Source organism: Gymnoscopelus microlampas, assembly GCF_963454915.1.
Source record: "Gymnoscopelus microlampas genome assembly, chromosome: 14".
Classification (NCBI taxonomy): Eukaryota; Metazoa; Chordata; class Actinopteri; order Myctophiformes; family Myctophidae; genus Gymnoscopelus; species Gymnoscopelus microlampas.
Genome location: NC_139951.1, coordinates 21383221 through 21410588, shown reverse-complemented (window position 1 = coordinate 21410588; position 27368 = coordinate 21383221). Strand labels below are relative to the sequence as shown.

At 40.0% G+C, this 27368-nt stretch overlaps 5 protein-coding genes across 6 annotated transcripts; 3 read left to right on the top strand and 2 right to left on the bottom strand.

The window, feature by feature from the left end:
• Positions 1-47: 47 nt before the first annotated feature.
• LOC311059704 (hemoglobin subunit alpha-1-like) lies at positions 48-1006 on the bottom strand (the record flags this gene model as incomplete). Its single annotated transcript, XM_084077731.1, has 3 exons — positions 869-1006; positions 332-539; positions 48-176 (listed from the first exon to the last, which is right to left on the bottom strand). Exons 1-3 carry the CDS (start codon positions 961-963, stop codon positions 48-50), a joined length of 432 nt encoding a protein of 143 aa, XP_083933857.1. The 5' UTR covers positions 964-1006.
• A 4592-nt stretch (positions 1007-5598) lies between these two features.
• Positions 5599-6444, top strand: LOC311059705 (hemoglobin subunit alpha-1-like; the record flags this gene model as incomplete). The annotated part of the gene is made up of 3 exons (XM_084077732.1): positions 5599-5716; positions 5864-6071; positions 6316-6444. Exons 1-3 carry the CDS (start codon positions 5622-5624, stop codon positions 6442-6444), a joined length of 432 nt encoding a protein of 143 aa, XP_083933858.1. The 5' UTR covers positions 5599-5621.
• A 1980-nt stretch (positions 6445-8424) lies between these two features.
• Positions 8425-10932, bottom strand: hbae4 (hemoglobin alpha embryonic-4). The gene is made up of 3 exons (XM_084077729.1): positions 10649-10932; positions 9183-9387; positions 8425-8638 (listed from the first exon to the last, which is right to left on the bottom strand). Exons 1-3 carry the CDS (start codon positions 10744-10746, stop codon positions 8510-8512), a joined length of 432 nt encoding a protein of 143 aa, XP_083933855.1. The 5' UTR covers positions 10747-10932; the 3' UTR covers positions 8425-8509.
• A 2297-nt stretch (positions 10933-13229) lies between these two features.
• Positions 13230-18058, top strand: pus3 (pseudouridylate synthase 3). Of its 2 annotated transcripts, none has more exons than XM_084077711.1 (7): positions 13230-13365; positions 15377-15773; positions 15953-16230; positions 16615-16798; positions 16936-17045; positions 17249-17421; positions 17646-18058. In XM_084077711.1, exons 1-7 carry the CDS (start codon positions 13337-13339, stop codon positions 17915-17917), a joined length of 1443 nt encoding a protein of 480 aa, XP_083933837.1. In that variant the 5' UTR covers positions 13230-13336; the 3' UTR covers positions 17918-18058. The 2 variants fall into 2 exon arrangements, with proteins under 2 accessions (XP_083933837.1, XP_083933838.1); XM_084077712.1 differs by having other exon boundaries at positions 13233-13365; positions 15380-15773.
• Positions 18059-18231: 173 nt separating this feature from the next.
• dcakd (dephospho-CoA kinase domain containing) lies at positions 18232-27167 on the top strand. Its single transcript, XM_084077722.1, has 5 exons — positions 18232-18520; positions 20213-20325; positions 22346-22549; positions 23495-23582; positions 24604-27167. Exons 2-5 carry the CDS (start codon positions 20214-20216, stop codon positions 24887-24889), a joined length of 690 nt encoding a protein of 229 aa, XP_083933848.1. The 5' UTR covers positions 18232-18520; position 20213; the 3' UTR covers positions 24890-27167.
• Positions 27168-27368: the final 201 nt, after the last annotated feature.

Here is a 27368-nt window from a genome sequence, read left to right as displayed (position 1 = left end):
TAGACCATCGTACAAAAGCGTAGCAGCATCAACAGCAGACCACTGTTTTAACGGTACTTCTGCTGCAGAGCCAGAGACACCAGGGCCAGGAACTTGTCAACAGCCAAGTGGACCTGGGGGGTGAAGTCTTCAGGGAACATCATGGCCAGCACAACCAGAATACAGTGGATAAACAACTGAAATGAGAGACGAAGACGTAGGTGTTATGCCGACATACTGTACGCTCAAAAGTGATCGCTAAGAGTTTGATACATCAATTTCTTACTTTTTCTTTTGGGACTTATTCAATTTGATGTAACACAAATGCTGTGAAGGAATTTAGGCTACGTACCTTGAAGTTGATGGGATCAATCCTGAGCATGAAGGCATGCAACTCGCTGAGGGTAAGGAGACCACCATTCAGGTCATCTATCTTAGCCAGGGCATCATACACGCCATTCATAATGACAACACCATGGTTCCTGACTTCAACAGACTCCGCAGACAAGTCCTTCCAGTGGGCAAAGTAGGATTTGGCCTGGGGGAAAACAACCAACAACCTGGGGGCGGAAGAGATCATGGCAAATATGGTGAGAAAGGTGAAAGGCATCAGTGTAATCTATACATATAACTATGACAGCTATGTGAAATGAAGGCTGTCTGTGACTTCTCACAAGGGTAACTACAACTGGTTGCCTGCATCTATACGTTTATGCATATAGTATTCTCTTATCGAGAATTACCTCGCCTACCTGTGAGTCCATGAACCTTAATTCATTGATCATTGAACATTGCAATTAATTACCTTCCTTGTGTGGAATCAAGTAATATCACATGCCTATCCTCCCTTAACTAGCTAGTTCCGTGTCTTGGTATACCGGTATCTCACCTGGCAAGAGCCTCAGCACCGACCTCATTGTGCATGCCCCTCATCTTATTGAGGAAATCCTGGACGGTGGCCTTTTCTCTGATGGACAGACTCATTTTTGCTGAATTGAGGGCTTCTCAAGCAATAGCAAGAATTAAGCTTTGGAATGTTCTGAAGTTCTAGAGCATCAGGAGGCTCTTTTATGATCTACAATTCACCACGTGAGTCACCTTAACCCCACCTCTGTCGTCATTAGCTAGACGAGGAGACAGATTTGGAATTGATGGAAGAGATAAATCTTCGGCACATTCTGTGAATTTGGGGTGTTGTCTGGCCTTATCTCTTAAAGCTTAATATAGATGTACAGTCTAATTCTGTAATAGACTATACACGGCCTTAAATGACATTTTGGCTGTCAGTAACTTTCCGTTACATACTTCCTGCTTTGACCCAAATATCCATTTGAGACCTTTGAAAACAAGCTATTCTGTCAGAAAATGCAGTTTTAAACATGAGACCATGGATTTATATGATTTAATATTTTGGTGTTATATTCCAAATATATTCCACTGACACTTTCTGATTCTGTAGCTATATGTCTGCAGGCTCTATACAAAGGTACGTCCCTTTAACCTTTATTATACACTGAGAAATTCAGGAAATCTCAGGAGGAACTATTAGATTGGTCAACTGTTTGGCCAATCACAACGGACTATATCACAGTGTACATGTCCCACCAGGCTATGCCATGTAAATTGTCTATGAGATGAGAGAGAGTCGATAATCGAATATAACCCATTCATGTTTATTGTTGATTTTCGCTCAACAAGTCCTCTGTGACTGCATGGCTAGTCCGTTGTGAGGGCCCAACCAGTTGACAAATCCAATAGCTCCTCCTGAGATTTTGACTGAATTTGTCAGTGTACTTAGTGTCCACTCTGGGCGTACGTAATAAAGGGTACGTAATAAAGGGTGAAAGGAGGTTCCGTTCTCTAGAGCTTGTGGACATACTGTAGCTACAGAATCTGAAAGTGGAACATACAGCTATAATATACAATATATAGGAATGTGTGGCCATGGTCTTATGTTAAAAACTGCTTTTTCTGACAGAATAGTTTATTTTCAAGGGTCTAACATGGATATTTGGTCTAAACAGGTAGTGTGAAACTTAGAGTTACAAACAGCAAAAATAACATTTTCAGGTCGTAAACTGCACATATCTGTAGTGTATAGTTTACACTTCAGAATTAGACTGTTATATAAAGGTCAAAGAGATAAGGCCAGACACCCAAAATTCACAGAATTTGCTGACACCTTATCTCATCAATTCCAAATCTGTCTAGCTAATTGAGAGCCAATAGAGGTGTGGTTACGGTGACTCACAGGGTGAATTGTAGATCATAAAAGAGCCTCCTGATGCAGCAGAACTTCAGACCGTTCCACAGCTTCATTCCTCCTCTTGCTTGACAAGTCCTCAGTTCAGCCAGCCAGCAAAAATGAGCCTGTCGTCTGCCAAAGAAAAGGCCACCGTCCTCACAAAAATGTCCAGCAGTGTCCGATGAGTTTGGAGGCTCTTACAATGCAGGTGAGATACCGATATACCACGATACGGAACTAGGGACTAAAGGGAGGATAGACATGTGAAATGACTTTATCCCACATAAGGAAGGGAATTCCTCATTCATACTGCTTAGGTTAAGATGGGTTTTACTGATGGGTTTTACTGTGAAGCATGTAATATTCTACAATACATACGAGATCATACGTCAAAAGTGTAACTGCAATCATTTTAAGATCATATCGTATGAGGACTATGCCCATTACATTTATTATTTGTAGCGTGCAACGTTCAATGATCAGAGTTCACCTGTATAGTGTGAGTGTGGTCTTATTTAGAGGGCAGAGAACAAATGTTGGATGTTAATGGCATAATTTCCTCGCAGAATCCACTAATACTATGTGCGGGAGCATGTTAGCTCCTCTCTTCCTTTTACTATATGTAAATGATATGAAGTCAGCCTTTCTTTGATTGTTACCTGTTCCTTTTTGCTGTCGACCCAGCTCTCCTAGTCTCTCACCAGGAGAAATCAGAGGTAGAAAAATTACTTTTACAGAAATGTGCATCTGCTTAACACACAGTGGGCCTCATTCATAAAGTCTTTGTATATGTCTACTATATTTTAGTGTACAGTAGGTTTGCTACTTAGTAAAGACCAACGTGGGATTCATAAAAGGGTGTGTACAGCTTTGATGTGTGTGCAACTCAGGTGAATCAGATGATGAATTCCGCCTCAATACATCAACGTGTGTTTGCTTGTGCCATCTCCGGTGTAGTGAGACAATGAGACACAGTGATTATAGGTGCAGTTCTCACAGGTGTGCCACGGCGAGGACGTGCAGCCTTTTTTGTGGCGCCCTGTGGTCATACAATAGAAAGATGACAAGAAATACAAACTACTAAACATGTATAAATCATGGCCTTCTCACAGGCTGTTCAAACGTTTCCTTGCTTAGGATGGTGTAAACAAAAGGAAACATAGAACACAACATTTAAAATGATCAACAGTCAAGTAATTCTCTTAAAGAGGTGGTGCCATGGTTTTGCATTTTTTCTGTTTTTCATGTGTCTATGAGGTTGATAGAACTTCATTAAGCCCCCTGGTGGTGTTTTTATGGTGTTTTATGTCTTCTCTGACTATTTTGAGTTTCTACCTGGGCGCTGAAACCTTGAGGGTCAAACGTGCCAATAGAAAAACAGCCCTTTAGTGACATAGTAAAAATATACCCTCCCCCTCATTATCATACCAAAACAGGTGTGGGCATGAGGAGGAGGAGGGACTAGGACAGGTGGGTGGTGCTAAGGTGGTGGAGGAGGTGCTAAGGTGAGAACCAGGTATACTTAATGAACTGGAGGCGCGTCCACATAAAAACATAATTTTAACAATTTCTGTACACTTTTTTGAAAAAAATCTTCCTCCTAGTATAACCATAATACCTGATGATTATGTTTCAGGGGGGGGGGGGGGGGGTGATCACTGAAAATCACAGCACCCCGTCTTTAAAAGATGTATTCAAGACATGTAAAGTGGAAACACATAACATAGGCTTTGTTTATGTAGGTAAATCAACTAGATTATGACTGATTGTGATGTCACTGCATGAATACAGAATCTTCCACATCCGCATCAAGATGCATCTTGCAATCGACCAATCTTGTAAGTCTGTCATCGCATAGCATGACGATTTACATTGAATTGCGAGGGACAAGTGCTCTGTGATTGCTCTCTCAGTGCTCTGTCGACCAATCCTGTAACTCTGGTCCCAGTGATCCCCAAAATTGACCAATCCTGTACTCCAATCCTATAATTTAGTCAATGAGTGTGCAGTTCCACCCAACCAGTCAGCCAGCCAGCCAGCCAGCCATCCGAGATGGCGGCAAGAGAGTGGCTTAAGAGTGGCTGCCGTGCAGATACATAAAAGCTTGTGTCCCTGTCTCTCTGAGTGACTGAGGACATGGATTTGATACTTATCAAGCTACCGGTTGATCACCACTTACTGCTGTATTTCTAGCTTAATCGTATATTCTTTTTAGCTTTTCTTTTCTCATTTCTTACTTCTCTGATAATTTACTTATTTTCTATTCCATGTAGCCTATATAAAAATATATATTTTTGCTTTTAACACTTTTTACAGTAGTTATTTAACCCATAGTTTGTCATTTGGGAATACTGTAATGTTGTATAGGGAATATTGTTGTCCACACAGAAGATAGGATAAACAGTTTGCCTCAGTTCATAGAGTATAAGTCCAAACATGAGTCATATAACATCCCAATCTGCACAATGGAAGCAAGCTTGTGAATTGGCAGTTCTGTTTTGCAACCAGCACTTCACAGTTTGCTCTTGAATATTGGAGCGTCGGGTGAGAGAGCACCCTGTCTGCTGGTTACCTCTGTGATCAGCTGAGTGGCTGAAGAGACCTTCACTCACAGATGATTATGAATGTAGATAAGGGGGAAGAACAGCTGTAACTAAATATAGAATAGGCAACTCCTCTCCTTTCACTATGCATTTTTGTAATGTCATTATGATTCGCTGTAATTTGAGTGCGGTACATGAACTCTATGACTGTGGCCCAAAATGAGAAAACAAAGGCTATACTAACTTCTATTTAAGATAGGCTACTTATAGTCAAGCCTTTTATTGGTCTTTTACGTGTTTATGAATTAAAATGATCTGGCAAAACTTGGTAATAAAGTGCATGGAATAACCAGAATGACTTAAAGGCAAAGGGGTCCTGCCAGACTTTTAGCACTAAAAAGAAGAGTAGCTTTTTTTCTTTAAAACCATGTTTTAGTACTTTGGTACCTTCATCACATGCTCACACTACACATACATGTATTTACGTTGAAATGTCAGTGTGGCAGACATCAGGATTAGGGCCATCGGGGTCATTTCAGCATTTATTATGTATGTCCCCACCTTCCCCGCTGTATAAGCTACTCTACAGAATTAGACTGTGCTTCTATATTTAGCTTAAAGAGATAACGCCAGACAACACCCCAAATTCACAGAATTTGCATCTCTCCCATCAATTCCAGATCTATGATCTCCTCTTCTAGCCAATAGAGAGCCGACAGAGGTGGGGCTAAGGTGACTCACGTGATGAATTGTGGATCATAAAAGAGCCTCCTGATGCTGCAGAACTTCAGAACATTCTAAAGCCTCCTCACCTGCATTGCTTGAGAAGTCCTCAACTCAGCCAACCAGCAAAAATGAGTCTGTCTGCCAAGGAAAAGTCCACCGTCACGGTATTCCTCACAAAGATCTCCAGCAGGTCCGATGAGCTTGGAAGTGAGGCTCTTGCCAGGTGAGATACAGAACTGGATGGGGGGCGCACTACAAATCCTGAAACCATGAACCTATGAACCTAAAGGACAGTCAAATTCTCATAGAACACTGAATAGCTTTATGTAAGCAATAGTTATACCAATACCACTATCTCTTCCACCCGCAGGTTGATGGTTGTTTTCCCTCAGGCCAAGTCTTACTTTGCCCACTGGAAGGACTTGTCCAAGGACTCTGTCAATGTCAGGAAACATGGCGTTGTCATCATGAATGGTGTGTATGATGCCATCACTAAGGTAGATGACCTGAACGCTGGTCTCCTCACCCTCAGCGAGTTGCACGCCTTCATGCTCAGGATTGATCCCATCAACTTCAAGGTACGTAGCCTAAAAGCCTTCACAGCATATCTGCTTCTAAATTGAAATTAGCTGTAGGTTTACTTATCTCACAATCAAGGCGTATTAGGCTTTAAGATTTGTGCCAAGTATTTATTTGGATAAGGGAGAAGCTACATAAATACCAATAACAAAGACAAAGTAACAAATGTATGTGTCAGACTCTTGGCAATTACCTTTTGAGTGTATGTCAACACAATACTTACTTTTTCGTCTCTCATTTCAGTTATTTATCCATTGCATTCTGGTGACAATGTCCATGATGTTCCCTGAGGAATTCACCCCCCAGGTCCACTTGGCTGTTGACAAGTTCCTGGCGCTGGTGGCCCTGGCTCTGCAGCAGAAGTACCGTTAAAACAGCAGCCATGACATGGTGCTGCTACGATCGTGTACAATGGTCTGATTTATTGGACAATAAAGAAAGCGATAAATTAAATTCAAGCTATTGTCTTTGTTATTATTGGGTATGCTGCATGAGAGGCTGCATCAGTAGTACAACCATTTCAAAGTTTCAGCTTGAGTTGGGAAAGCCTTATTTCTTTAGATGGCTGGAACTGAGGAAATACCTCTTAAGAAATGTCCTAATTCTTGCTGGTAGTGCACAAGTTTATCCTACTAAGGATGTCAAGAGCATACAGTGGACAAAAATAAGTCTTTCCAGCATTGTTGGAATATATCCAAAAGTGGATTAGACAGTGTGTCACAGAAACATTGACAACTTTGTGTTTACTTCATGGTTAAGGTACCTGCTGTAAATGATGATGAACAGTGTTCACTGTATATGACAGAAGACATCACTTCTGAGTCAAAGTACAAAAAAACAAAACAATCAATCAATCAATCAATCAATCAATCAATCAATCAATCTATCAATCAATCAACACACACGTATATATACATAAATATACAATAAAATATTTCTTCTAAATCGCTATTGGCGTAAACTTGCAACAACATTTTATTATGTGTGTGTGAAGGAGAGGGAGAGAGAGATATTAATTAATTAAATCACATGGTTGATGTCACAGTGAATACGTTTAAATGAACCAAATCTAGGCCATACATGATAACAATAATTTAATATTTGCAAACACATTCAGCACACCTCACCGTCAACAGGAGGACTCACACACTGTCACAAATGTTTTATTTTTTATAGTGGAAAAATAAATCTGGCATGTGTCTGCCTCCTGTCAGTCAAGCACGTTCACCCTGCAAGTCATATAGGCTTACCAATTGGTGAATAGCCTACTGAGCTAAGATGTTGCAGGCTACTGCAGAACTAAATAGGCCAAATGCTAGTTATTAGGTCATGGCATTGCAAAAGTTACAGCATGTAGGCCTACTACCGCCAAAATGCTTTGCTGCTACTTGAGCTGTTTGTTTCTTACAAGTTCACCCGTTCTCTTCTTTCAGAGTGGGGCAACTGAAATATCATTTTCTAAACAGCACTTGCTGTGCCGGTTAAATGACAAAGTTATGAAACCTAGTCAGAATGAATGAACTGCTATTCAAATTATAAACAGGAATATTAATTGTATAACATTATACAAACCTATTTGAGCACCTCCACCCTGAGAAATGTAGGCCTATTCATGATATACATTATTATATACACATTATACACATCATTTATCATAGGCTAATACAATAACATGAAATGCTACAATTCTTTTTATTAATTTATATTTACATAAATGTTAACTGATTACAGTGTGGATACTATGGACAACGTTACCGTTGACTTCAGTTAGAACTGATATGGTTGTTAATAAACATCCGGCATATTTTGTTAATTAAAAAAAGGTGTATTAAATTCACACTTGAATATAATACAGAATGGATATCCTACTATTCTAATGACCTATATGGTTCAATCACCCGGAGGTGTTGGCTGGTCTAAAATTGGTTGCTAAATATAGATATCGTTGCAGACACATTATTTTTAGTTATGAGTTCAGCACCATGGATAGCAACATAAATTATGTTTCTCACTCCACCCAGGAGTTTCAGTACCTTGTGGGCTTCGCCTTGTCTAGCTCTTGCCGTGTTGAACTATATCAAATCTTTATTCAGATCCCCATTAGCTGCCACCAAAGTAGCAGCTACTCTTCCTCGGGTCCACAACAAACATAGCAATACATATCACATATTGATGTAACTAAACATAATAAAAACATGTAAAGGTCTTACTAAAAACATTTTCAAGACAATAAAAGTCAAGAAGAAAAACGAAGCATGACATCCCATCAAAACCATATTCCATTGAGATTATTCAGGTCAGTTAATTAGTACGAAGCCTAATTAGTACAAAGCACAGCAATTTTTTGCAAACTTTTATTTAAAAACAACATCATAACAACACATCATGCAATTTAAAATAGTGCAGGGCATGTAAGGGCTCAGGTAGTCCACGATTCTCATCTGTATTTCTCTGCAAGCACCGCTGAGAAGGCAGACAGGTACTTGTCCATGGCTCTGTGCGCCACAGGCGTGAAATCAGCGCCCATGTAACCAGCCAGTGTGACCAGCAGACAGTGTGAGAATAGCTGATGACCAATCAAAGAGAGGTTATTAGAGATGTATCATTGGAGTAATGAAAGCTTATTTTATATTGGCTGGCACTTCTTAGGCCTCACCTCAGGATTTTAATTCTATGAAATATTAACTTGTTGGTGTTAGGCTACTGATGATGAAGATGATGATAATAATAATAATAATAATAATAATAATAAAAAATGTAATAATAATAATAATAATAATAATAATAATAGAATTATAAGATATAGTCTACTGACACCATGTGTTTGCTACCTTTTTTGTTTTGTTGGTATGAGACCCAATTATGCATAATCATTGTTTACCTGACTTTAATATCCCATGCAGGGCGATTACAATCTAACAAAACAAATTACTCTCTCTCTAAAGGCCTATAGACCTTGATGTGAGAGAGAGAGAGAGAGAGAGAGAGAGAGAGAGAGAGAGAGAGAGAGAGAGAGAGAGAGAGAGAGAGAGAGAGAGAGAGAGAAATAGATATCTTTATTATGGCCTACTATTATTTTTGGCTATTAGCCTAACTGATGCCAGGCAGACCTTGAAGTTGGTGGGGTCTATTCGGAGCTGGTAAGCGTGAAGGGTTTGGAGGTGTGCCATAGTCTCTGTCAACTGGCTTATGTCCTTGGCCCCCTCAGCTATGGCCAGGACTATCTTCTCCCCATGGGAAAGCAGGTGTTCAGAACGGGCACTGATGTCCAGATGTGAGAAATAGGTCTTGGAGCCAGGACAAGTTGTGAACAGCCTACAGAAGAGAGACAATTTAAGACACAGTTCACCGCTTTTCACAGATAGGCTGTCTAACTTCATAGAGGAAATTCATCATTTACCATTAAACTTAGTTTAGACCAGGGGTCTTCAACAGGGGGTCCGGGACCCCTAGGGGGTCCTCAGAGTTGCTACAGGGGGTCCGCCAAATCTTTGTGTGACCCCTGGTTTAGACTGCTCTGATCCTGATATGCTTATTTACATGCTCTGCTGTTTGCCATTTTGGAATCTACATGCCTTTATACTGTTGGCTGCATATGGAGTGCAAGAGTGCATTTATTGAAAAATGAATTACAATATTTAAACTAGGAATATTTTGTATAAATTCAACTATGTTTTTTTGTAGTGGTGATCAAAGTGAATTGTTAAAACAGCTGTACGGGAGGTCACGACCAGTGCTGAACAAAGTACTCTACCCCAGTACTTGAGTCAAAGTACAGATACTCCTGGTCAAATATTACTACAAGTGAAAGTTGCTGTGTCAAATTTGCACTTGACTTAAAGTACGGGAGTACTTTAAGTCAAGTGCAAATTTGAGTATTTCTAAATATACTTGGCCTAAGTATTTCTAAATATTTTAGAAATACTTAAGTATGCAAAGGTACATGCTTTTACAAATACAAAAAAAAAGTATTCAGTAAAAAACAATGTTTTATCAATATAATAATAAAAATAAAACAATAAAAATAAATGTAGCATACACAAGGAGCTTGAGTTGTTCAAATGGCATTCCAACGGGAATTGTTGTCTAAGACAGTGGTTCTCAACCTTTTCAGGCTGTGACCCTCCAAAGTAATCATAATTTAACTGGGGACCCCCCACCCTGACAAGCACTTGGGATGTAGGAGTCAAGGCATTCAATTTAGTTTGACTCTGTTCGACAGATAAATATAGTGAAAATAGCAGATCTACAAGCGTTGTGAGCTTGTAAATTAGCTATTTCACAATATTTTCCTACATATTTGCCTCTTTCTTATATTATTTGACAATTTGGCCAATATTTTTTATAGTATAGTTTGTTGATTACTTTTGATGCAGTAATGGTCTTTTTCTTTTCTCTCTCTTTTTCTCTTTTAGGTATTAAAAGGGTCTTAAAAGTCCTTAAATGGTCACTTCACTGTCATCTGGGGACCCCCCCAAAATCATGTGGGGACCCCCCTGGGGGTCCCGGCCCACAGGTTGAGAACCACTGGTCTAAGAAATCAAACGTGTCTATCTTAATAGACACACATACTTACCTAAAAAGGGCATCTGAACCAATGTCCTCTGCTATAGGTGTCAGTCTTTCCCATATCTCTCTAATCAGTTTTAGCTCCCTTTTCTTCAGCATCGCCATATTGGTTTAAATCCCTTCCTGTTCCTAAAAGATACACGTGTAAAAAATAATTAATCAACCATCTTTGAACTGACCGACAGAATAATTAATATTAGAAATTGTACAGTATTGGCTTCGTCTGAGGATTTGTAGTTAAAATGCTTCTTTCTTCCGGTTGATTTTGTGTTTCCTCTTCAACGTTATCGGCCAAGGACCATATGCTTGAAGGTGGGGGCCGGTTGTGTTCTCACACTGCACTGGGCTGGCCCTGCCTGCCGTGCGTCACACACTTCAACCACATGTAGCCTACCAGTGACTGGGTATGAAATGCACACTGGACTTTGTTTGGTCGCCGCCACACTGTTGGTGGATTCTGAAACTTTTTTTCCTACAGATAGCCTTTGTATCAGTGTAAATGCTATTGGTTCTTGAAATGTGAAGCCCTGAGAGCTGGTCTGACGACCAATGTACAGTTCCCTAGTTGTAGGCCTATTGTGTCTCAAATTTCTTACAAAACTGCCAAACACACAAATTTCTGAGTGTTATTTCAAGCCACTGAAGCCAGAGAGTAAACGAGAGAGAGAGAGAGAGAGAGAGAGAGAGAGAGAGAGAGAGAGAGTCGGTTTATGTGTGTGTACTGTATGAGGAGAGAGAGAGGGAGGGAGGGAGGAGACAGGATGAGTTGTGTTGAAAGATAAAGTCTTGTAGCTTTCCGTATCAGCAGTTCCATAAGTTGAGGGTAGGACAGGACCATGGGGTGTGGGCTGCTCTGCATAATATGGCACCATGTTGGCCTAGGACACAAAAACATATCAGCCATGTCTTAATTTATCATAAAACTAACTTGATTTTGCACATTATCTTATGTGTTTCTGCAGGCTGCTATAGCCTATAAATCATCAGTAGTTTGATCCTTAGATCAGTTTTTACTCTCTCTGACTTTAAAATTGATTTTTTTTACCATTAAACTTAGTTTAGACCAGAGGTCTTCAACAGAGGGTCCCGGACCCCTGGGGGGGGGGGGGGGGGGGGGGGGGCAGGTTTTATAAAGTATACATATGCCATATGGGCGGGTTTTATAAAGTATGCATATGCCATCACAGATGTCCCTGGCTGTGATGGCTATGTGTGGCATGTTGTTAGACTAAATTTACTCTATTTACAAATGATATTGTTTTTTAAATAATTAAATAATTTGTTTAACCTACAAATTAAAATGTTCAGTAAGCAGGATCACACAACAAGTTCTGAAGTTTATTAAACAAAAAGAGAATTTAGTCATATTATGTGACCAGGAGATGAGAAGAGTCATAAGAGATATAGAAAATAATAGAATACGTATACAATACAATATAGTAATAATATATAGTAGTATATATATATATATATATATATATATATATATATATATAAACATAGCACACAAAGTTTGGAAATTTGTGTTTGTTGCAACAATGCTTCTTAGCTTTTATATCATTGGAAAGCCTGTTTATTTCCCTTTTAAATGGTCCCCATTTGTAAAGAACATGCATTTGTGGGATGAGGATGTGCAGGTTGCCACCATGAAAAACAGCTTATTCTGCTGTTGCTATTATTTTGACCTTCTTACCCCAAGTGCCCACATGAAGTACATGGGGTATAAGGGGTACATGGGATATGAGTAATTTAAAAGTCATTTTGGGGGTGAACTTCATGCCCTTTCCCTTGCCTGGCTCCAGCCCCTGAATCACTAGCCACGCAAAACATAATTCTAATAATGGAGTCAGTGAAACGAAATGTAAAGTGTCAGGCTACCCTTTCCCTGATATCTGAATACCCCCCTTACCGTAGCCAGCATATGATGCTATAAATGAATGATAAACCAACTTTTAAAGAATAATTAGAAATAAGTAATGGAGGAAAGAGTTGCCTCCAGTCCTAAGCAGATTTTTTTTAAATGGTGGCCATAACATTTAAGGAAGTCCAGTTTTTATTATGTTATCATTCATTTAAAAATAAAACAGCTGCAGCATGTAGCAAATAAGTGTTTTCTATTCAATATCAGTAGTGCTAGGGCTTTTTTATTTTTTTATTTGTTTTAACACTAGTCTAGATCATTAGGGTTCACACGGTTTCCACTTTCCCCCTGCAGTACCCCAGCGTACCCCTAGGGGTACACGTACACCCATTTGAGAATTTGAAACGCATGATGATGATAATGAACAGTGCTGCCATGTCGGCTTATTATAAGCGTAAAGTTGCTAAAAGAATTTGTGGTTGCGGGTTGTGGTATTTGGGCTGGTTTCCAACGTGCACTTGCTTATTTGGGCTTGCTTCTCAATTGTTTAAATTATTTGTTAAACCAGTGGTTCTCAAAGCATTTTGTGTTGTTAGAATGTTCTTGAAAACTTCTTCTTTTCCTAGAGCTGGTTGCTTATTTCTCTCATAAAATATGGCAATGCTGGTGATGAACTACATTTCCCACACACTTACACCGGAAATAATTCCGTTGAGAAACTCCGTCCGACGACAACAATTGTCGGTCGCGGACTCGCGTGTGAATTCACTGTGAAGTGTGAAAGTTATCAGATAAAAGTTTTCATTTGGCCAGTCTGTAAACCAGTAAATTGGAATGGAAATTAAAACTACGAAAAAACAAAGGTAATTTTGCCAAAGTGTTTTGGCACTTTCATTGCCAAGTACATCCTCTCTCTCTCTCTTTAGCATCTTCATCTGTCGCATGAGCTAGGCTAACATTAGCTAATATGCTGCTATATTCCATACAGTACAGTTGGTTATACCGTTTACTGTCACGGCAACCACATTATCTCTTGTCACGATACAGTCACACATAGTATAGGAATCCAATTTAAACTTAAAAAAAAAAAAAAACTGCAATGTAATCAAAATTTACTTGAGTGAAAGTACAAAAGTATTGGCATCAAAAATATACTTAGTACCAAAAGTAAAATGACTCTTTATGCAGAATGTCCTGTTTCAAAAGTTATCATGTTTAATAAGGCTGAAGTGGTTTATAATCTAAATCTACTAAGTAACTAGTAACTAAAGCGTTCAAATAATTGTAGTGGAGTAAAAGTACAATATTTGCCTCTGAGATGTAGGGTAGTAGAAGTAAAAGTATTGAAAATCGGAAATACTCCAGTAAAGTAAAAGTACCTCAAAATTGTACTTAAGTACAGTACTTGAGTAATGTACTAGTTACTCTCCACCACTGATTGCAGGGGGAAAGTGTCTGCACTCAGCATTACTGAGGATATGACAAGGACCTGCAACACTTACCGTATGTTCAGGGCACAGTACCTGCACAATGAGAAGCCTTATTAAAGCCAAACTGCCTTACAAGACTATTATCAGTTGTGATGCACAGATTCACAGAAAGCATACTCCTGTTGGACCTCAGTCTGGTCTGGGGACTGCAAGGCCTCACAGCAGGTGATTAAAGCCACCCCGTTCACCTTCTATTGTTCCATTACTAATCTATGTGCCCTTTAACTGTAAATACATGTAGCTAATACAATTTATATTAGTGGGCGTGTTTGATTATTTAGGTGCACTGGTCCAGTTAACAAAAATACTACTGAATACTGTCAATGCTTGCTTTGGAGCTCAGCACACGTATAAATGGAATTGTCTTTACCCTGCTATGAAACGGAACCATTCTAGCACCAACTGGACATATTGTTGAATTTGGACCTTTATTTGACCAGGAAGTCCCATCAAGCTCAGAAATCTCTTTAACAAGGGAGATGTAGAAAAGGCTTTCACATCTTACAGGTTTGTTGGATAGGTTGCCATAGTTACGCGATACTAGGTCCGACCACGTCACTGAATGACATATCTAAGTCCGATATCACGGCATCCATCTTTGGGCTTATCGGGACTCCATATATGGATATGACTGTCCCGTATTGACATCAGCAGGATGACACACGCACCGTAGCCAACGATATAAAGGCAAGGGAATCTCAGAGTTGGTTCATATCCCAGGTTGACCCCAGCTGATTCTCCTTCTCCATCTACTGCCCAGGGTCTTGGGTCAGGTGTAAACAACCAGTCGAGTATTTGGTCTTTTATAAGACCTTGCCAAGGAGGTAACCATATAAAAACAACATAAATCACTCAACACATTAAAATGCAACAACAATACAGTATTCTAAATCCACAAAAATATTAAAACAGCCATTTCAAACAGTGCCCTCTCAGAAAAAAACAATGACATGCCTCCTTCACCACATCCTTTATGATGGCTTGCCCTAAATGCCTCAATTGTACAGCTCTTTAATAACACTGCAAAATCTGAACCCAACCCTGCCCACCATCAACATCGTTTATTTGATTATCTGAATTCACAATTCTCATACTTGATGTAGGCCTACGTTTTTTTTTTTTTACATCTTATGTTTTGCTTTCCATCCTAGTTCCACACAAGATGTGATTTGGTTATCTGTGTAAACAATATTGATAAAAAACGAATCCATCTTTGGTGTAATCTAGGTTTGGTGTAACAACAGAATAGCAGTTATTTTTAGCCAAGCTCAAACTTTTGCCATGTCTTAGTTATCCCACGTATTGCCTCAAGTAATTCTTAATTTATTTGTTGAAGTATTATGTACACATTCAGAAGTAACCTTTCTGTTCTCCACTTCCGAAGCAGCATGTCGGATAACCTGCGTCAACGAGTCAAAGATCTGGAGGAGGAGTTGGAGAGGCTCAAGTCTCAGCTGGGACAGGAGCATGGAGCCGGGGATGACGGGGTCAGGACCACCAAAGACGGTCCCCCTGATACCCCCGCCAGCAACAAGAGGAGTAGGAAAGGTGGAAAAGAGCGTCCTTTTGACTTCTCTGTCCATCCTCGGCGACACGTGGCCCTCCGGCTAGCATACCTGGGCTGGGCCTACCAGGGCTTCGCTGTCCAAGAGAACACAGACAACACGGTGGAGGCCAGGCTGTTCGAAGGTCTGCTGAAGACACGGTTGATCCACGACCGCCCGAGTTCCAACTACCACCGCTGCGGGCGCACTGATAAGGGAGTTAGTGCCTTTTCCCAGGTCTGTTCACTTTGACTGTTAATCTGGTTGGAGATTGGCTTTAGGTTGGTTACAGCATCCTGTGTAGTGTACTGTATATTCTCCAATAACAAAAGGGACAAGCTTTTCACAAGACGCTACTTTTACACATTCACTTGTCTTACACTAATAATCCTTTTTTTCCCCTTTCCCTTTCTCAGGTAATATCCATAGACCTGCGCTCCTCTCAGTTTTGTGAAGGATTGGGTGTCACGCTTCCAGACAACATGGATGCTGGTACCAAAGTGAAAGCTGTTGGCTCTGAGCTTCCATATGTGAAGATGCTGAACCGAGTCCTCCCTCAGGACATCAGGGTGCTGGAGTGGGCACCGGCGGCCGAGGGCTTCAGTGCGCGGTTTGACTGCAAGTCCCGGACCTACCGCTACTACTTCAGCCGTGGGACTTTGGATGTAGCGTTGATGGCAGAGGCCGCAAAACGGTACGTACTAGAGATGCAAACCTTAACCTATACACTGATAAAGTACACAGATGGCTGCAACACTGGCCTACCATTATGTACTTTCTATGATAGACTTATTTTTCCCTCCACCAAGGAGGTAATGCAGTGGGTATGTGGCCTCATCAAAAGAGTCTGGGCTCTCCTGCTTCTAGCTCTAGAGGAGACTTGTTCATGATCATAAATCAAAATTTAAATCCACTATACTTAGTTAACTTGACTGGGGTTGGCTCTGTACTTGGTCCGCTTTTACCCCCTCTACACCAAATCTCTTTGTCAAAAAGGTTAATGAACACGTTGTTGCCGAGTTCTCTCATGTGCCTTGCAGTCACAGTTCCCAATTGAGTCTCTGTTGACACTCCACAGCTATGAGGGCACGCACGACTTCCGCAACATCTGTAAGATGGACGTGGGCAATGGAGTGCTGCAGTTCCAGAGGACCATCCTGTCAACCTCAGTCAAACCCATCCAGCCTCAAGACACCACCAGCACTAACCCATATGACCTCTTCATCTTTGAGATCAAAGGACTGGCGTTCCTGTATCATCAGGTGTGCAGGGAGAGAAAACGACCACAGTCGTATGTGTGTGTGTAACTGTGTATGTATATAGGCTGTATATTGTGCTTTATAGGTGTGTGTTTAGTTTTGTACTAACAGCCACTGTTTATTTTATCCCTGTATATTAGGTGCGCTGTATGATGGCCGTGCTGCTCCTAATTGGACAGAAGTTGGAAGCTCCAGATACAATCAACCAGTTGCTGGATGTTGAGAGCAACCCCAGGAAACCCCAGTACAGGTAAGTTTGATGTGCGTGTTTAGGGCCAAAACTTAATCAGGCCTGTATGAACAAATCAGAAAATGCCTTCACCATCATTTCTTTCAGTGGTCCACCGTCGGTGGTGGTGAGGTGGCTGTAACGTTAGTCTGTAGTAGTCGGGACAAGCCAGTTTGGTGTGTCAGGGCCTTCTGAGTGATTGCTACTTTGACTTCTGTTTCTAGCATGGCGGTAGACTTTCCACTTGTGCTGTACGACTGCCACTTTGACGGGCTGAGCTGGCACCGGGACGAGGATGAGTTGAACCACGCCCTGGCCACACTGCAGCAACAATGGACCCAGAGTGCCATCAAGGCTAATGTCATCCATGGGATGATCCAGGGCCTGGAGGTCATAGGTGAAAAATTCAATAAGATTCAATTTTATTGGCCATAGCTGAGAGAGGCTGCCTTGGAAACAGATGGCACCCTGTTGCGTTGTGAGCTTGTAGATTTGCTACTTTAGAGGTCGGGGGACCTTATACACTTTTGTGTATAATGACATGCCCAAAATATGGAAGCCAGGTTGAAAGTGGTTCAAATAAAATGCATCTCTCCTAATCCTTCTCTTCTCTGTCCACAGGTGGGGTGTCTTCTAGTCCTTGCTTCCTGGTAGAAGGCTCCAGACAAAGAAATTACAAGGCTTTGCTAGAGCGTCCATGCTGTGACAGTCTGGAATCCAGGATAGAACATTTTGTTAAAAGAGGAAGACTGGAGCGTGAAGAGGGGGAGAACGGAGGAGAAATGGTACACAGGGGTAAAAGGTCAAAGCATTCCCACAGCTCCTCAAGTCCACATGTTGCCACAGAAGTGCCATCGTCAAACAAAGACCCAGATAAGCAAATGGAGGACTGATATTTTTAGGATAGTGGACTGTATTTACTTAATAAAAATTCAATTGAATTTTGACTTAAACATGTTTTGTTTGTTGTTCCACCCATTCTCACCTATGCAAAAGCTTTGTATTACTATTGACCATATTTATTTTATGCAGACAGCTTATTTGTTTATTTATTAAACACATTTGAAAGCCAGTATTGCCAACTATATGACTGGGATTTATTCTCAACACAAAATGTTGAAATGGATGAAATGCACAGTGGAGGAGAAGCATAGCTGCGGAACCCTCGGGAGAACAGTCCGCAACACCGGAAGATTTTCAGCGATGCACCATTTAAGCCAAGAAGCTAGGTCGTTAGCATTAGCTAGCTGGCTGAGTTTTGGCAGACAGTGTCGGTCATTTTAACTTATAGAAATACCTTTCATATTCTTGTCACCTTGCCGCATGTTTTATGAGCACTAAGCGACAATGGCAGCAGCGATATGTGACATTTATTTGACTTGACAAACAACACGACTGCTAACGTTATCCTGTTAGCAGGCTTGTTTACGTTTTCATAATATCCATTCTGGCTCTACTGTCATTCCAGCTGAAGTCAGGAGTGATTCGTTTACAAGGTAATGTGGTGAGAAACAGAGAAAAGGGAGTAACGGTTATTATCCTAAACCATAAATCTGGATTAAACTCATTTCAAACTGTCTAGCTGTTGGAGGACTTGAGTTTTAAGTAATATTTCACAAAGAATGACCATGGAATGGAGCTTACAACACGTCTAGACATTGTGATCTCTATTGCAGCTCTAGCCTTGAATCAAGACTATTATAGATTTATTTTACATTTGCATATCATAGATGACGAAAGTAAAAGTCAGACTCGATTAAATACATCTATGATAGTCTTGATCCAAGGCTATAGCAGATCTATGCTGTAATAGAATGGGTGGATTACAGTAGAGGGCGTGTAAGTTAGATAACCTAACGTCATGTTTGCCAAAAAAAAGGTATACTAAACAGCCAGAGAGAGTTTTTTTTTATGATCTAGAGTAGACTAGATTATTTCCTCTGCACCTGTGTTGACCTCTAGTCCTAGAGAAACATGTCTTCTCTGTGATTCATTCATATGGCATTGACGGTGTTCTTATGTCCAAAACGTCTGTCCTCCTATGAGCCCTTTCACTAATGCTCTTTAGCACTTGCACGTGAGCATGTAGAAAAAATAAAGACATTTTTCTAGTCTCTGTCTATTCCAAGGAGGCATCTATACATTTTCTTCTGTGGTGTGAGTCTTTCACCACTTTGTAGTTCCAGATGGTCTATATTTGAACTGTTGTGTCATGCATACAGACAGCAGGAATTCAAACAATGTCAAACAACAGAAGAGCAACTAAAAGCATGTTCTTCAGACTATCATTGAGTAGGGGAGTTGCATAAATCAAAGATCTTTGACAGAAGTTCACTAATTTATGTATTGAAAATGTATAATTAAACTATCTTTCCTGCCCTTTCCAGGCTTTTGGGAATTAATAGACTTCATTTTGTATAAATGTGGGGAATTAATAGACTTCATTTTGTATAAATGTTGTACATGTTTTTTTCTTAACTGGGAAATAAAGATGTGTTGTGATTGATGATGAAAAATAAATAAAGCCTCTGTCTTTGTTTTAAGATTCTGGTAAATAATTTATCTAGGGGTTTATTTTGTCTTTAGTCTACACTAAATGGTGCTGTGAGGTAGCCACCACCCAAGAGAAGTAACTAAATAACTAACTTCTGACTGAACAAGCAATTGATTGGGTTTATTGAAAACCCACTTTTGTATAAGACCTTAGTGTGAAATAGTATACTTAAGTTGCAGTAATAGTGATCTTATTTTTTTTTTATCAATCACATACTACTGCTCAACACTGTCTGTTATTATTATTTACAAAGTAGACCTATCTAGGGCTGTCTTATGTCATCCACACTACATAAGGGCAGCAATTATGGCTGCTATGACCAGTGTATTTGCAAGAATGTGGCGATACGATGCGTACAGCATCATGATACAGTTCTTATGATTTAATATATTGCAATTTGCGATATATTGTTATACTTTAAGCAATGTGATACATTGGGATTTAAAAAAAAATCTAATCAAATAATAGTTTTAAAAAAAAAGTATAAAAAACATACACAGAATAGAATAGTATCATAAAACATAATCTCGCTATTGTTAAATATATTGATACTTTCTCACACCCCCAGCAATCACTATGTGCAATGTATGTGTATATTGATTATGTTTTATTTCTTATTACATTGCCTCTTTAGGATGTTCCTGGTGGGGCTCACAGGGGGCATATCCTCAGGGAAAAGCACAGTCTCTTCAATGCTGCGAGAACTTGGATGCCCTATTATTGACGCTGATGTGGTGGCCAGGAAAGGTAGGTCCCTTGCTCTCTTTCTACTGTACTGTCTACTTAAAGGGGAAATCCACCCATTTTCAATATTTAACTATGTCATTAATATAGCATAAAGGAGTTGTGTGGAAATAAGAAAAAAGTTCCCCCCTTTCTGTGTTGCCTTGAACTGGAGGATTGATTGTGGGTTTAACATTGCAAATTACAACATGATGAGTCATCACGTTGTAATTTGCAATGTTAAACCCACAATCAATCCTCCAGTTCAAGGCAACACAGAAAGGGGGGAACTTTTTTCTTATTTCCACACAACTCCTTTATGCTATATTAATGACATAGTTAAATATTGAAAATGGGTGGATTTCCCCTTTAAGCAAATATCAAATATGCCAAAAGTTATCTTAAAGAATTAAGATGAATTCATAAAATGAAACTTAGTGACAGTCAGCACTCTGTTTATCTCTGTATCTCTTCCTGCTGCCAGTGGTTGTTCACAACAGTTTACAAAATCAATTGAAGTAATAGTCTAGTCGATAAACGGTGGACGAAATTGCTTTCCTTGTGAAATAATCTGAATAGACAGACTATGATTTGAACATGGGATATTTCACATCAAAACATATTTGTGTTGGAGCTAAATCAGCTACCGGTATATTTTTATGCAAGTCCACTTCAATATGTTATGTTGAAATCTGAATGTACATATTCTTGTTTCACCCAGTAGAACTGACACACTTAACCAACAACGTTTAATTATATTCAGCTGACCAGGAACTTTCTAATCATTTCAGAGTTTAGAGTTCTGGGGCTGAGGAAGATGAAATGAGTTGATTGTCAGAGGAAGTTTATATTCTTTCTCTTGCTCCCAGAAAAAAATAAGTATAGAAAACCACCAACCCTTGAAGGACTTTAGTACTGTAGCCCAGTCATTTATTGCACTGACCACATCATCTCCACATCCCAGGTTCAAATCAATTTTGAGACTTCTGTACCATTTCTCTCTCCCCACTGTACTGTCAAATAAAGTATATAACACTTTAAACACAAGTTAAACACTTTATTGCCAAGTATGAGGTTCATATAAGGAACTGTGTCTATAGTATCTATCTAGTCTTGTGTTGACTCAACAAAACAACATTTAGCAACAGATTTAGGAATACAGAAAATATGCACTGATGTACAGGACACATGTTACTGCACTGCATTACATTGTAGAACATACCTTCTGACTCTTTGGCCAAGATAAATCAAAATATTCTTAACAAACAAACACATTTTAAAAAATCAAGATTTAAAGGAGAGCCTTTATGTGAATGAGCAGTTAATGCTGAGGACCAAGCCAATGTGCTCAATTGAAGCAAGTAAATCCTCACTGCGTAGTGCGAGTCCGGAATACTGCTCACAGAGCCTTTATAACGACAGTGCCTACTTAGCATGCATTTCACTTAAGGCAGAGATGTACTTTATATTTAGAGTCAATCATGTGCAGTTGCTGCAGACCATAGAATGAAAGTTAGGTAAGTTAACCCTAATCCAAAGTGGGATGCACAATTACTCTATGGTAATTTAAAAAAATATATATATATATATATTTTTTTTACAATTGTGTAATCATGAAACTAATAACCAGAACATGGTATAACCCGTCTCCCCAGCCATCAGGCTGACAGAGACAATAATATCACAGAGGCCATTACATCACATTGAATGCTATGTAATGGCATCCGTCACTTTATTCAAAGATATGGCCATGACAATAAGCAACAAAGGCATAAGAAAGTGATTTTAAACAAAAAAAACAACAACAACATAAATAATCATGATTAATGAACAAGGTTACAATATTATGCAAAAATAATTGGGATTATAATTTTAGCCCTTCATCCACATTCACATGCAGTTGAAACTGCCTGTCACTGGGTGGTGGTAGTAAGCTATGCAAGGCTGCTAGAGCTCACTACAGAGGACATTGGCATGGCATTATTATGGACATGACTTGTAAATGGAAAACATTTTTCTACTATTTCCTTTCACTGTGTAACAGTCGTGGAGCCCAACAGTCGAGCCTACTGCCGCATTGTGCAACACTTTGGTTCAGAGATCCTGCTGGAGAGTGGAAAGATCGACAGGCAGAAGCTGGGCGAGCTTATCTTCACCAGTGAGGAGAAGAGGAAGCTGCTCAACTCTATAACCCACCCAGAGATCCACAAAGCCATGCTCAAAGAGATCCTCTTCTACTTCCTCAGAGGTGAGGGGAGGACTGGAGCCTGGCTCAGTTGAGAGAGCTTGTTTTATGATGGAAATAAAGTGGGTAGTGGCCTCCACTCATGACCTATCTGTAGATAAATAAATATAGCTTCTGGGATTGTATTCAGAAAACTTTCTACATCTTAAAGGTCTCATTGTCACCTGGTTGTGATCAACACTGCGATCGCACGACTATGCTTGAACGTTGATTTACAAAGTGAACAATAGAACCCAATAAACAAATGTGGTTTTGTTTGTGTTAGAAATTACTTTTATTTATGCACAGTGTATGTGACCCCAATAGGTATGTTGAAAGGTTTTCTTAAGTCATACAATGTTCAAAAAGTGACCTGCAGCACATTTGAGTGGCAAGTTTCAGGTATGCTTCCTGTTCCACATAGCCCTGTGTGCTTGTGAGGTGCTCGTGCTTCTTCGTGTACTTGATGAGAAACACGTGATGCACAACTATGTTGGACACACTCTTGCTCACTACTGCGGTGGTGCCCCAAGTTCCATTGTTCTGCTTTAAGTAGACAAACCCATTCTATCCAATTCAAGTTCAAGAGCCAGAATGAAAAGATATTTGCAATTTGTTTTCTCATAATTCTAAAATAATTTATGGAAATACCAAGACTTTCAATAGTCTTAGTCTAACTAGTGGTACCACTATGCATCAGGTCTGCAATAATTAGCGTCTCAATCTGCCAAAATCATTATCATTATGTTATTCCAAACGACTGATTACATGATTGCAGTCAGACAAGGATTATTGTTGTTCAAATTCAGTCTGTGCACGCATGCAGGCTGTTTTAATTACTCACAGAGTGTAAATGTCTTGTACAGAGACGGGGAAAAAAACATGGTATCACAGACACTTGTGTAAAAAGACAGTAATTAATGCTGTTTGACAATAAGTGCTCCGCCGCCTCCTCTTCCTCCTCCCCAGGGTATCGCTATGTGGTGTTGGATGTGCCCCTGCTCTTTGAAACCAGACGCTTAACACAGTTCCTGAACCACACCGTGGTGGTTTACTGGTAAGACGAGCCTCATGCTGATTCTGTACGTTTTGACCATTATTGGTTTATCTACCCAAAGGAGATCCAATCTAGTCCAGGGGCTGGACAAATGACGATCAACAGTAAATGTAAAACATAAAATCTGCTCACTGGTTCTCAGATCCACTCTTATTATTGCTGAGAACCAGTGTGCGGATTCTATTTGTACTTTTATTGTTTATCTACGCAACCAGCCACATTGGCAGGTTATGTAACCAGCCATCACTAAGCAGTGCTCTTTTATTATTATTATTATTATTATTATTATTATTATATATTTAAAATATATATTTTATATATTATAAAACGATACAAGTGGGTCAGCAACTGTGGACAATTTCCTGCCCTGGGCAAGACAATGGTTCACTTTGAGCATTTTATTTCTGGATTTTTATCATTCACATGCACAAACCATAGCTTTTTCCCACGGCGCCATGGGCATGCATTGCCAAATTCAGAATAGTCATGGACCCACTGCACTGCGTTGGTGCGCGAAGGCCGAACGGCAACACCACTGTGCTGTGGGATTCAACGTATTTATGCTTGTGTTTGATTTTTAATACTTTTTGTAAACATGATTAAATACATTGTTTTTGCGCCCTCTCCCCCGTTATTTTTTCGAGTGCTCGGATCTTTCCTCTCCTTCAAGCTTTGGTTCCTGTTGATTTTAGAAGCACCAATCTACATTTTTAACTCCACTTTTATCTCCATTGAGCACCTGGTTGTTCTCTCTCGTGTATTTATGCTTGTATTACTATAATTGATAACACTAAGGATCATCGTACCCATAATTAATTGAATTACTGGCTGTTTAAAGTAGAAATTCCTCTGATTTGAAACATAGTATAAGGTACATTTTGATCCATATTCTTTGTTATCTCTCAATAAACATATTGCCCTTAGTGACCTCACTCACTGCTACCAGGGCCTGCAGAATGACTTATTTTTTTAACATTAGCATACCATAAATAACATCAGTTTGTGTGGTCCTCCCACACAGTGACCCGGCCACTCAGCTGTCGCGCCTCATGCAGCGGGACGGCCTGAGCCAGGAGCAGGCGGAGAGTCGGCTGGCTGCCCAGATGCCGCTCAACGAGAAGCGCGGCCTGGCCAAGCACGTCATGGAGAACTCTGGCAGCCGCGAGGACACCCACCGGCAGGTCCTGCGGCTGCACACCAAACTGGAGGACTCCATGGAGTTCCTCCTGGTCAGGGTCATCGCCATGGCAGCAGCTGCCGGCCTGGGCGGAGTGCTCCTGTACGCCACGAAGATACTGGTGGCTTAGCAGCACAGGGCCTGATGATGCAGAAAGGGGGCCATTGGGGGGAAAGTATCCAGGTGCAGGGGTGCTGTATGAGGAGGGGGTTCGGATGATTCCAGGGGGCCCTGAAATAAGTTATAGTGTCAACATATTTGTATTCGTCCGTCATCCAAATGCTCATTAAAGGCCCACATCGCCAATTCTTAACCTAACCTCCTCACAAAAGAATGATAGGATTCAGGTTAGAAATGGGCAGGGTGGTCTTTTAATAAACACATCTTTTCTTTTTTGGTAAAAAGTAAATTTACAGGCAGCATCTGCCCGCCCCCGCCGCACAAAATGGTTTAATCCTGCCCCCTCCAAGCTCCCACGAACTGCACTAGAAAGTGTGACATCATGCCTCCTAAAACTATAACTAAAGCTAAAAGAGAGAGAGAGAGAGGGTGTCACTACCTAACACAATGTTATATGAAGAAATATCAATCCACGAGTGATGCAAATTAACCTGTTAAGCTCATTTCTAACGTTAGACTGTGAAATTGTCATTACTGTACACTAACTAGCCTGCTACTTATTCTGAGACTTAACACTTTGCCCTTTTGGTCTACATTCTATCCACACAAGCTACCTTTTAGCAAGCTATTCATACCAAATAAAAAGTTACCTGTGGCATGCCCACCACCCCCTGTCGCCCCAAAACCCTACCCAGTGAACCAGCTGTACCACCCCCTGCCACCCCAAACCCTACCCAGTGAACCAGCTGTACCACCCCCTGCCACCCCAAACCCTACCCAGTGAACCAGCTGTACCACCCCCTGTCAGCCCAAACCCTACCCAGTGAACCAGCTGTACCACCCCCTGTCAGCCCAAACCCTACCCAGTGAACTGGGCTCAACTGAAGAAACAGGTGAGCTGCATTGTGTTTCTGTGAGAAACATTCTTACAGAATATTCTTACATATCAAATATGAAGCATAACTCAGGTTAATATTTAGTTCCCCCGATTCTAAGTTCACAACTATTATTCAGCTGGTCTATTGTTTCCCCTGCCATCTCTTAAATTCTCTTAAAACGCCCTTTTGATAATTGTGTTAATTCTACCCCAGTGTATGAAGATTGTTGTATGCGTGTATATTAGTAGTTACTACACACAGTACTGTACATATTTACATAGCTGCGAGTACAAATTAAAAAGTATTGAATTGGATCTAGGTAGAGAAATTGTGCTGGCTTGTGGAGGGCTGGGGCCCAGTGTGATACCTTTGAGCCCCATATTCACTGGCAGCACCTCTAATCAGAATCTGTCGGGTCAGTATGACAGAGATCGCAGTTGAATGTGAATGTTGGTGGTGGAATGTCCTCTTTTAACTCTTAATTTAAGAACTGAAGATTGTTAACATATAACCTGCACTGACAAGAAAATTTGGTTTAGTGACTGAGATGTTTTTTTTCTTTCTTTTTCTTTTCCTTGTGAGATTTTCTGTAGGCATTGTAAAAGGAAGGGAAGATAGGTTTAACACAGGACAGATAACTAGCACTGCAATGTGTCCCAGACTTAACAGACGGAGCAATGACATTCTACTTTATTATTTCAGTCACACAAATATATTTATATATATTTTGTTACGGCTTGTAACAAAAACAGTTTGATTCTAGAAGTAGCAAAGGGTCATGTGAAAGGATATACATTTAATCTACCTTGTGTACTAGGATCAGTATGACTTTAAGGATCTATTTTTGAGTCCAGAAACAATCATAGCTTTATTCACTTAGTTCACTTTATTCACTAGTCTTGAGCAATTTTTATAAATTGCTGAAGACTCTGAACTCTTGTACAAATCAACAAACTACACATCCATGTCATGATTTTAGATTTTTTTCATTTGATTATTACTACTAAAATGTGGATGATGTGACACTTGATGATTTTGAAGTTGAAGTTGTGACCCCGATGTTTTGCAAAAGCATATTTTATGGATCCCTAGAATAAATAAATAAGTGAGAAGATGTGATTGACAATCTACTTTTCACACAAAGAAATGTGAATTTACACTTTTGTTTTAGGAAATGGTTAACTGAATTAACAAGCAGACTTTGTATTTACCACTGTGTCTTTTCTTACACTTGAAGCTGTCCTCTGTAAATACGAAGTTCACCGTTTATTTTTTTGTTTTGTTTATAAAAGGATGCATATACTCGCATGTAACAATTACATTTGTTAGATGAGCTGCTGTTAATTTCTCAGACATGAATGTAAGTTATCACTATCACAATGCTGTTTTCAAGTAAACAATAATGTCACATGATGCTGTAGCAGCCACTTTTGTTTTATTTGGTTTGCAATGAAAAGTCCCCCGGTGTGTCAACGGATCTGTGCGTGCAAAAGATGACTTCTATTTGAATGTATGTGGATTTGAGACACATTGCATTTTCACTTCAGTACTAATGTGATACATCTCATTTAGGCTCATACTTAGGCTCAAATTGTGGCGTTATCTCTGTTG